Source organism: Cantharellus anzutake, assembly GCF_015039405.1.
Source record: "Cantharellus anzutake strain C23 chromosome Unknown EI90scaffold_28, whole genome shotgun sequence".
NCBI lineage: Eukaryota > Fungi > Basidiomycota > Agaricomycetes > Cantharellales > Hydnaceae > Cantharellus > Cantharellus anzutake.
In genome coordinates this window covers 687,223-698,300 of record NW_024066978.1, presented here as the reverse complement: position 1 = coordinate 698,300, position 11,078 = coordinate 687,223, and the positions used below count along the sequence as shown (strand labels likewise).

Here is an 11,078-nt window from a genome sequence, read left to right as displayed (position 1 = left end):
AAATAGTCAACCAAAACGGAGCAATCGTCGCCCTAGACCAAGAAAAGGCGTACGACAGAATTCGCCATGACTACCTATGGCGCACACTAGAAGCCATGGGAATCCCAACCCCAACCATCAACACCATAAAAGCTCTCTACACCAACCCTAAAACCCGCATAATCCTAAACGGTGAAACCAGCAAAGAGTTCCTAATACACAGAGGAGTAAGGCAGGGCGACCCCCTATCGTGCCTTCTTTTCAACATAGCCATAGAACCCCTATCAGCAATGCTAAGAGAATCAGGCAAAATACATGGCCTTGAAATCAAAACCCCGGCACTCACCCAGAAAATCATCGTCTCCCTATTCGCAGACGATGCCGCGGTCTACCTCTCAGAAAAAGATGAAATAAACAACCTCCATAACATCCTTGACACATGGTGCACCGCCTCAGGAGCTAAATTCAACAAAGAAAAGACGGTGATTATTCCCATTGGCTCACCGACATACCGCAAAAACCTCCACGACACAAGGAAACTGAGCCCTAACTCAACCATGTCCTTCCACAGCGACACAACAATCCTCCAGGACGGCCAGACCACAAGATACCTTGGAGCCCAATGCGGAAACCATCCAAGCGGATCCGACCCTTGGCCGGACATTATGGCCAAAATCAATACGAACCTCAAAAACTGGCAAAAAACTTACCCAACAATCGAAGGGAGGAAACTCATCACCCAAATGGTGATAGGCGGCATGACTCAGTTCCACACCTCAGCACAAGGCATGCCAGAGAGCATCGAAAAAGAGCTCAGCACCCTGATAACAAACTTCATATGGGACGCCCAGATTCCCCCTCTCAACATGAGAACCCTAAACAACCCACTGGGGGAAGGGGGAAGAAACATCCTGAACATCAAAGCGAGGAATGAGGCAATCTACCTTATGAAACTGAAAAAAATCCTGGATAGATCCCCTAACAGGCCAGCTGCGGCGGATGCAGCTGAAGCAATAATCATCGCCACGCTTCCGAAACACATCCGCGACATGGAAACCCGCGACCCACGAATAGTTGACATCTTCTCCCAAAAAGTATTCAACAAGCAACGCTACTCGAGTAGGAACCTTCCACGTGAAATCAAGGCCGTCCTCAACACAGGGGCCAAGTTCAACCTAGCCCTCGACGACATTAACATACCACTGAACATCAGACTGGACCTCCCCACATGGCACCACATCGGGATGAATGACAATGCCAGAATGAAGGAAAATACGCCCGCAGCCAAATGCCTAAGAAGGACCCACGACTGCCTCCGAACCAGGGACCTCCTAGCCCAAGCCGACATCCTAGACGACCCACGCCACAGACGCTGGAGCAAACCTTGCCCCTGCCCCTTGTGCTCAAGCTACAAAAACAAAGGCTGTAAGAACCCCGAAACATGCTACCAACTCGCCGAAAATATGATCTCAAACCTCTGCCCTAAGTATAACCCTCGCACCGTTTTAGCATGCCGGCCCCCTCCCTCAAGGAATGACGAAACCAACACCGAAATTCACTCGCTAGGCGACCCGCTGAACGTCAGAACCATAAAAGCCTACCCCAAACCGGGAAACTACCTATCTGACTATTTCCGCATCTTTTGCGAAAAGAGCAACCGTGCTGCTCCCCCCGACCTTAGACCCCCTAGAGGCCTCAACACAGACATAATGGCCTACACGGACGGATCCTGTACCGGCAACGGCGAACCCGACGTCAGGGCCGGATTTGGTGTATGGATTGGCACCGACAACCCCAACAACGCGAGCCTCCCAGTCAACCACGCCTTTCCCCAGACAAATAACACCGCGGAAATACTGGCGATAAACCACGCTGTGGCCACTGCACCCTGAAGTGCCAGACTCCATATCAAAACCGACTCCAGATGGTGCGTGAACACACTCACCACAAACCTCGACAAAACCGAGGACCAAAATTTCATCGGGACACCCCAACCTCTCGCCATCAAGACCACAATAAACACCCTCCGCAAGAGAAATGGCGTTGTCTCAATAGAGTGGATAAAAGGCCACAACGGGTGCAATGGCAACGAAAAAGCTGACGAACTCGCTGCCTTAGGATCCTCGGCCCCCCCAACTGACGAACTAGCCCCCCCTACCCTCCCCTACACTCAAAACGGTGCAAGGCTAAGCGCCCTAACACAATCGATCACCACAAAACTAATAATAAGAGAATCAGCAAAAAAGAAACTCACTAACAGTCAGAGATCGACGGAAAACCTAGACCGCATAAGAGACATCCTAAAAAACATGGACTGCCCTGCCCCCAATGACAGCAGAATCTGGCTCGCCATCCTAAAGAACAAGAAAGAACTGAACCCCAGCCTAAGAAACTTTGTATGGAAACTGGTCCACGGCGCCCACAAAGACGGTCTCTACTGGAGCAAAATCCCGGGTTACGAGGACCGTGGTCAGTGCCTGAAATGCGGGACTACTGAATCGATGAACCACATCATTTTCGAGTGCCCACACAACCAAGGCCCAAATCTCTGGGCCGCTGTCGAAGACATGTGCACAGCGAAAGGCATCAACTGGCCCGCCAACATAGGAATACACCACGTGATGGCAGCCCCCCTGATATCGATCAAAAAGAGAAACGGCTCCGTAAAACTCGGCGCATCTAGATTTTTCATGATAACCATACTCGAATGCGCCTGGCAGATATGGAAACTAAGGTGTAAAAGAATCCTAGGAGACAACACGGAAAGAATCTCACTGAACGAAGCCGTTAACACACTTAAAGCTGCCATGAACGATAAGCTGTGCCAAGACAAACACCTCACGAACAGAAGAAAGTATCATAACAAAGCCCTCCCTGGATGGCTCGTCCTACACACATGGAGCGGCGTTATCGAAAACGAAGCGTGCTTCCCTGAGAATTGGCTGAAATGCAACGGGGTTTTAGTGGGTATACCCGACCCCCCACGGTCGTGTGAGCCCCACACGGTGCGATAATGATTTCGCCAGTGCGATAACGCATTTCCCCGCGGTGGCAATTCCCATCATACAGGCACTAGATACACCGATAGGAAGGCCTAGTCCTTCCCCACAAACCTTCAGGCACTCAAGCCCGCGAAAGCTACAGAAGGTTCCACCAAAAAAAAAAAAAAATTAAACATGATGCGGATTTCTATATTCCCGTCATTGGTATAACTTTACAACGGCTGGACTGTTTGGGCTGAAAATTTTCATAACTATAGTTTCTTATTTTTCATAATTTCCGTGTAAATTTCGTTGTATGTTTTAATTATGAATCCTACGTAAACATCGTCTTTTCCCTGAGCTCGGACTTTTGATGTCGCTATTCCCGTTATTGGATATCTCATTAATGTGTGATCCTTTTATTATGAAAATTTGGGTGGATTAAGATTAGATCCCTTCCTTTCTAATGAGCTATCAAGCTCGTCTCGGTCGTTACTGGTTATTCTTCGCACTTGCTTTTTAAGCGTTGTCCTCATTTTGCGGGAGTTTTAGTCATATCTCCATCGTTTATGGGTAGTTTCCCCTGTAATTACTCTCATTGGGTCCGTTTGGGGGACATCTATATTTCCTATTATAAACACAACTTTGAATTTTGCATTAGTTCCTGAGGAATCCTTGTTCCGTGGTACTTCCATCCTTGGCTATGTGTGCAGATGTGGGAAAGTAGTTTCCATCGAGGTTCTCTGATTGTTTCTATAGTCAAATCTTGGTCAATTGTCCTAATTCTTTGTTTAATATTTACTATAAATTTCCCCGAGAATTCCGTCTTGTTGATGCTAAGCTTGAAGTATTTTTGCTAATTTTCTTTCTTTCAATTTATTGCGTATAGTCATGATAATTCGTAAAAATTCGTAAAAATTCATTAAAATTCAGGTCCTTCTATTTTCTCATATCTACTTGTCGTATGGGGTTTTGTGATTTATCTGGCATATTTCCATAATGGGTTTCCATAGTGTGTCCATTATTTCTCCTACACCGCTCCGCTCCACCCCACCATTTACAGGCCTGCCCTTGTTGTAACTATATATACTCAACTTGTACATAGGTTACACCTCAGTAATAAAATCGACTAGAGTTGACCCCCTTTAGTTCTCATTGCCAGTCAGTAAGTTAGGGCATGGACATGTAACTTGGCACAGCGCTCCTGGCATAAGTTGCTGAGGCTGAAGCCCTCCACCACGGAGACATTCCTTCATCTCAATCTGGTCTCTGACAGTTACCCCAAGTCCCTCTGAGTGAATCCTGACCCCTTCCTACAAGATACCTCAGACACATGAAATACAAGGACTAACTGAGATGTAACAGAGGCACAGCTCTCCCTCCAAGTCGCTGAGGCCGCATCCTTCTTAGAGCCTCTTGTACCACCCAGCAGACCCAGGCTTCCTGGAGAAGCTTCGGTCCACTACTGGAGCTCTCAGATCCCCTCTAGTGAGCCCCGCCTGCATTCGGACTCATGCATTTTCCCCTACGTTTGGGGTTTTTGACAATATTCTGGATTTGTAATACTAGTAGCCTCACCGAGCCCAATTTAGATGACAAAGGCTGTGATTGAACAGGATGAGGCCAAACGAACAAAATACCTGTGTGAAGTTGGCCAGTACAGAGCAGATCAGCTCATATTTGTTGACGAGAGCTCATTTGATAAGCATACAACTCATCGTAACTATGGCTGGTCGCTTTGTGGTGAGCACGCAACTAAACGGTGTCATTTCATCTGTGGTCGAAGGCACAGTAAACATTGTTTGGCAGAATGCATGCACTGAATGGCTTTATAGATACTCCATATTGCCTGCACTATGCGTCAATGGCATCATCTGGCTCAACATCATTGAAGGATCATTCGACACCGAGCACTTTGCCACTTTTATTAGAGGCCTCCTCCAGCAAATGAATGAAGCTAGGTATGTCTTGTTTATTGTGATTAATACACTTGTCCAGTGGAAAACACTTGGTCTTTCTTTCCCCTTATAGCCTGGATTTCAGCCCCATTGAGCCCTCCTTCGGCTGGGTCAAGTCTCTTGCACAGCACAATGAAATGTTGTGTTGGGACATGTCCATCCGAGACAATGCTGATGCCTCTCTTGCTGTGGCTACCCGCCTTCATCATTACATTTCTGCTATCACACCAGAGCTTGCTACTTTGTGGTTCAGGCATTGTAATTACTTGTAGATATGTATATATTTCAGGTATAAATGTGCAGTTTGATATGGAGGTGAAGATGAAGTGGCAGGTGTGAAAGATCAGTAAATGACAGAATGGTCACCAGTGAAGTAAAGGTTTCGGACATGCTGGACCTCCTCCCATGCACACCTAACAATGCACAGAGCTGATCTGTAAGGTAATTTCGGGTTGAGAAGATTGCTAAGCACATCCAGTGTAAAGTATGCTGTCTCAAGCAAATCTTCAACTGTTCGGAAATCTTGCTGCTGGAATTGATGGCCATAGGAGGCAAGATTAGAATGTCCATCGATGCAATTGAGTGTATTAGCAGGGTATCAATCATCATGTAATGTAGTTGGACACTGAAAGCTATAACGAATTGTGAGATTGTGATACAGAAATTGAGGGTACAAGAATGGAATGGACGTACGGACTGAGTGCAGAAGAGATGAATCGGGAATGCCTCCATTTCCACCTATATTCAGTACAGGCAGCAGATGCGGGGTGAAAACTGGCAAGTCTGAGTTTAGGCCCAAAGCATTGGGCTGCGGAGTTGGGCCCCCAATCACCATGCTTGGTGATGGCTGCCTTGAACCTGATGTTGCACCATGCATCGGGTGATTGACCAGTTCACCTGGTGGAATGTTGAGTGCATTAGGCAGAGTGTTCAGGTCTGCCCCCCCTAGTTCCTACAAAGCTATGAGAACAAAGGAAGTGTGGTAGGCTTAAACTTACCATCATCATTGCCCATAACCTCAATTCCTCAACAGTAAGGAAGTGATGCATTCCGTCCTTCAGAACAAGACAAAACTTGTTCCTATGGTTGTTACACTTCCCATACTTGTTTTGCAGTTGACTGAAATGCAGGTCCATGGGTGCAAATGCTTCTGACTTGACATCACCTTTGAATCAGCTGCCAAATGGGGCTTTCGCTGGTTTTTTGCTGGAAATCATAGCCTACATTCAAGCATAAGTGTGGACAATATCATAATATAATATTAGATGGACACTTACCTTTTTTTCGGTTGCCAAACACATATCCCGGATGGAAACAGCCAAGGGTTTGATGACGGCTCCTGGTTGGCTGCTTTTCTTTGTTTTCTTTTTCAGAAGTGCTGATTGCTTCCGCAGCTCATATGTAACTGCCCTCTGCATGGCCTCGTACTCCCTCTCACTTGCAACGCTGTGATACTTTGCCATCTTGGGCTCTGTGCTGAGCGTGAATCCAAGGTTCAGATCAGACTCTTCGCACTTCATTGCATTCGCAATGTAGTATTGGAATAAGTCCCAGGATCCCCCAATGTTGATTGGGACGGGTTTTGTCATGTTACCGACATCAACGTTGAAGTTTATGATCTGGTCTGTCACACTTTTTTATTCGTTTTTGGGAAGATATTTGATACAATCACTCACCTTCCACTACATCCTCCTGAAAAGCAGTACTGATGTCATCAGCAACATGCAATGGATCCTCATCAGGAATGTGGTCGTCATCAGACAAGCTAAGCATGTTAGAACTGGGCGAGGGCGGTGTAACGGGTCTATCGAACTAGACTCGCAACAGGAAGGAGGGGGGATAGAAATCTCACTGAGGGTCAGGTCTGAAGTGGGGTATATTGGTCCAGTTGAGTCTGGTGCTGATAACTCTCTAGCTACTGTACAGCGGGTCACGGAAGAGTCCGATAGACAAAATAGGAAAGAATATCACATGACAATAAGAAAATGGAAACATTGGCCTCTAGACATCGGAAATGGAATCAGAAAAATTAGGAAAAATAGGAAATGTGTGTAAAGAGTGTGAGGGGATATAGGCTCCATGTGATGGATGTGAGGTGCTTGCTGAGGGTGGTAGAATCGCGGGATTTGGCTCATTTATGGTACACCGGCAAATCCCCGTGACAGTGGACGATTCCGGAGGGGAACCAGAGACTTAGCAAGGAGGGACCTTGGCCTCAGCGACTCATGTGGAGCACTGTGCCATTGCTGTTTGTCCATTTGGTCCTTAATTTCATAGGCATTAGTCTCTAGGGGGCATTTCAGGTCGATTTTAGACTAAGAGGCTAAAACAAGTATGTACAAGCACCGATATATAATGGAGAGGGCGAAAGCACGAGGAAACGAAGAGGGTCTGAATTGGAACAAAGGCATCCAAACAGGACAAAGGGAAAACGAAAGCGGAGTGGCACCAAAGGTCATAGGTTTAGAACCTGTGGTACATCTGAAAGGAGATCGGGAGGGCGAAGCCCAGAGGGGCAGGAAGATGAGGTGAAGTGGGGATGATGACTAACTGACTAGAATGGGAAGAAGCAGCAGTCTAAATAAGGATGAGGGGAAAGCGCGAAAGATACATTACAAGCGGCAAAAGTGCTGGGTATGGTCTGTGGAGCTCAGAGGTTACGGAGTTTATGGAGGCAGGGTTGAAAGTCCAAGGAATGTTGGCAATGGTGTTTATGTAGTATGAGGTCACCAATGCAATGGACTTAAGCCAAGGTGGAGTCAAAGTCTGAGGTCGGAACTATGACAGGATCTCGGAGCGAAGGTACAAGTGGTGTCCGAGTACAGGGTATGGGACAGTGGCAGAAGGTCGTAACTTGCCAGAGGTTTGGCAGAAGAGGGTCTGAGGGAGGAGAGAGGAGAGAGGAATGGGGAGAGGAGTGGGGGAGAGGAAAGGTGTCAGGTCCGAAGGTGAGTATCAGAGTGGATGGAAGTAGGGTAGGAGAGTGGCAGAAGGGTGGAGATGTTGTGAGGAGTAAGAGGAGGAGGGTGGCGAGAGGAGTGATGTTTGGTCCGAGGTGAGTATTGGAGCGGACGGAGATAGGGTAGGACTCCGGAGGTGGTGAAGCAGAGGGTCCGGAAGTCGGATCGGGATTGGGTATGTATGGATATGACAATTGTTCAGAAATCAGGAGAAGGATAGGCATGTACCAAAGGTTTGGCCAAACCTCCTTCACTGAAGAACCTCTTGAACAGAGAGGTACCACCATGCTCTCTCAAGAAAATGAGAGAATTCCTATCCAGTTGTCAGAGACCGGGTCGAGACGAAGGAGTGTCTCCATGACAGAGGGCTTCGGCCTCAGCGACTTATGCCAGGAGCGCTGTGCCTAGTAAACACGTCCGTGCCCTAACTTACTAACTGGCCACCAGAACTGAAGAGGGTAAACTCTAGTCGATTTTATTACTGGAGTGTAACCTATGTACAAGTGTAGTATATATAGTTACAGCGAGGGCGGGTCCGCAAATGGTGGAGCCGAGCGGAGCGGGGCTAATGGGGTTTAGACATTAGCCGATTGAATATTACCGACGAGTCGGGTTACGGGGTTAGCAGAAAGGCAGGCGATAACCCAGAAACGGAAAGGAGGGATAGGCCCGAAGGTGAGCTTGCAGGGCAAGCAAGTGTATTTCCCAGTGGAGGCGGGAGTGCGCTGTAGGCAGGCACAGCCGGTACCACGCAAACAAGCCGATTATCGCGATTCTACCACCCATGTCAAGTACCCCACTCCCGAAACACATCTACCACTGTTCCAGATACCCCTTCCATGTTTCCCATATTTTTTCCGATTTTTTCAAGCCATTCCCGACCACGGACAACCATCAGTTTCCAAATTGGGCAACTGTCACCCACATATTCCGCCGCTTCCTCTGTATCTCCATCAATTCTCCACCGATCCGGACGAATTTGGTATCGTTGGAAAGCCCTTGTCAACACGAGTCGAACGATGTTACGAGTGACGCATTTGGTTCAGCGGCTGTTCCGATCGCCATGGTTCTTTATTTCCTTAACAACATCAATATTTCTTTGATATTGCTTTTTTCTTATTTGTTCCTTGTGGATCTGTTGCCGTCCTAAACCCGTCGGATCATTCGGATTTCCACGTATTTCTTTCATATTTATAGTTACCCTCTTTCCGGTATTTACAAAAAAGGACTCCCCCAACAGAGAGAGGTGCTCCCCAAACGAACATGAAGTTCTAGCAGACATTACCAGTGCCCAGAGCAGCGAATACGAAGCCAAAGAGGCTCAAGACATAGTGCAGGGGCAGAGTTCCCCATCAGTTTGATTATCAGTGAGATTTACGAGTTTATCATTTTTTTTATCACATAGCACCGGACCATTTCTCCTCCCCCCTCCTCATCATCCGAACCTCCCCTGAGCATTCCCAACTCTGTGGCCCCCTCTCTTTCTCATTAGGGTGGTAGATCCCTTGCCCCCTTACAGCACTAGCGGACGTCGGAGCTGTCCGGAAGCCTTCGGGGCTCCATACTTAGGGAGGCATAGGTAATAAATTGAAAGGAGGGGGTGGTGACCATCGAGGGGTACCGAGGGGATTGCGGAATACGGGAGCTCCAAGGTTAGTGAGGAAGGAGCGGAAGTGGAATGGAGGGATCAGAGGGATCGGAAGTCGATGGCCAGGGATGGATATGACACCAGTCTCAGGTGCAACCACCCAAAACAAAAGAACCACTGAGAGAAAAGTCTCTCCCAGTGAAAAACACTCCATTGGACAGTGACCCTGCTAAGGCAGGGGAACAAGAGGAGTACCTGGAAAAATGTACTCACTCCATTCCCGGAGGGAGTAAAGCCGGAAGCCCTGAAGAACAGCCTGGCTGTCAGGGGACACCCCACCTGACCCTGCACCGTGCCACCCTACTCCACTCCCCTGCTATCACTCCTTGTTTCTTCTTTTCCCTTTCCTTCTTTCTATTTCCATTCCACGGTCGACTTCCCCTTCTCTATGTATCATTACACACCTAACCCCACTCCCCTGATCGCTGCACCCGCCACACGCATTCCCACTCACAGAGCGGCACACCTCTGGGATCTCCTGCAGAGATACCCAGGGAAGTGCAGCTGTGTGTGGAGATGATGTGGCTCCTCCCATGTGACCCCAACCGCATGTATATAATAGTGCCTGGGGTGGGAACAGAAGAAGCAGCCTTCTTCTCAACTTCCCACTTCAGACTAAGTGGTTGGGGACACTCACCCCGCAACGGGACCGCCGCTATGTGTTGGAATTTGTACACGTGGTCTCAGGAACCTTAATGCATAAAATATGGACATTCTGGGAGTCGAACCGCAGAGCCCTGCATAGGTACCTTGAGTGTGTTACCATTACACTAAATGCCCGCATTAGGCAGAGGTGGTTTCTAACACTATGCATAGCTGACACCTGTCCCATCGAGTCCCTCGTGCCGGGACCTCGCTGCTTTCGGAGCTGTCCCTGACACTGTTGTAGTACATCTACCTCTTGTTTTGATTTCCTTTTCTTTTCTTTTTATGTGTCACATGACTGCAGAGATGAACTCTATCTGTTTCTACTCTTGTATAAACATTACAGTTCATCTCAGAGGTGCCATAACCTGAATTACAATGGACACTGGCCTTCCCTGACAAGAAATGGTCAGGGGAGAATGACATGGAGTCATTCTGGCAGTGGTTCATGGAACTACTGGGATTCCTTGCCTCGCAAGGATGCAAAGGCCCCCAGTTCAATGAAGTCCATTTGGACTGTTTAATTCGTGGACTAGGGGGACCTGCATTCGACCTCAGAATTAGACTTTGAGATGAAACTCTCCTCAGAGGAGATGAGGGCATGTTCCTCAAAGTTCTCAACATACTGATGAGAACTTTCATAAAAGCATCTGCCACATTAAATGTGACAAAAAAGTACCGCAATGTAAAATATGAGGTGGGCAAAGGTTTAAAACAGTTCTATTTAGAACTGTCAAAACCAGTGTCCCAAATGGTGACACCACCAGACCAGGCATCCTTCAATGCCAGGTTCCTAAACAACATTGCCCTCAAATGGAAGAGGGAAATGATCACTCATGACAGAATCAGAGTGGACTTCTCCTCAAACGAGGAGATGATAAGAGCAATATCTTGTGTAGATGAGATA

The 11,078-nt window shown here is 47.7% G+C and overlaps 2 protein-coding genes and 1 non-coding gene across 3 annotated transcripts; 1 reads left to right on the top strand and 2 right to left on the bottom strand.

Annotated features, from left to right (window-relative positions):
- Positions 1-4,685: 4,685 nt before the first annotated feature.
- Positions 4,686-5,190, top strand: EI90DRAFT_3124678 (uncharacterized protein; the record flags this gene model as incomplete). Its single annotated transcript, XM_039063744.1, has 2 exons — positions 4,686-4,921; positions 4,992-5,190. 2 exons carry the CDS (start codon positions 4,686-4,688, stop codon positions 5,188-5,190), a joined length of 435 nt encoding a protein of 144 aa, XP_038915379.1.
- A 333-nt stretch (positions 5,191-5,523) lies between these two features.
- EI90DRAFT_3016920 (uncharacterized protein) lies at positions 5,524-6,507 on the bottom strand (the record flags this gene model as incomplete). Its single annotated transcript, XM_039057046.1, has 4 exons — positions 5,524-5,543; positions 5,612-5,870; positions 5,917-6,072; positions 6,196-6,507. The coding sequence occupies 4 exons, from the start codon at positions 6,505-6,507 to the stop codon at positions 5,524-5,526; spliced, it is 747 nt and encodes a 248-aa protein (XP_038915378.1).
- A 3,726-nt stretch (positions 6,508-10,233) lies between these two features.
- Positions 10,234-10,306, bottom strand: EI90DRAFT_t135. Its single transcript has one exon. It is a non-coding gene; the product is annotated as a tRNA-Tyr (tRNA).
- Between the last annotated feature and the right edge of the window lie 772 nt (positions 10,307-11,078).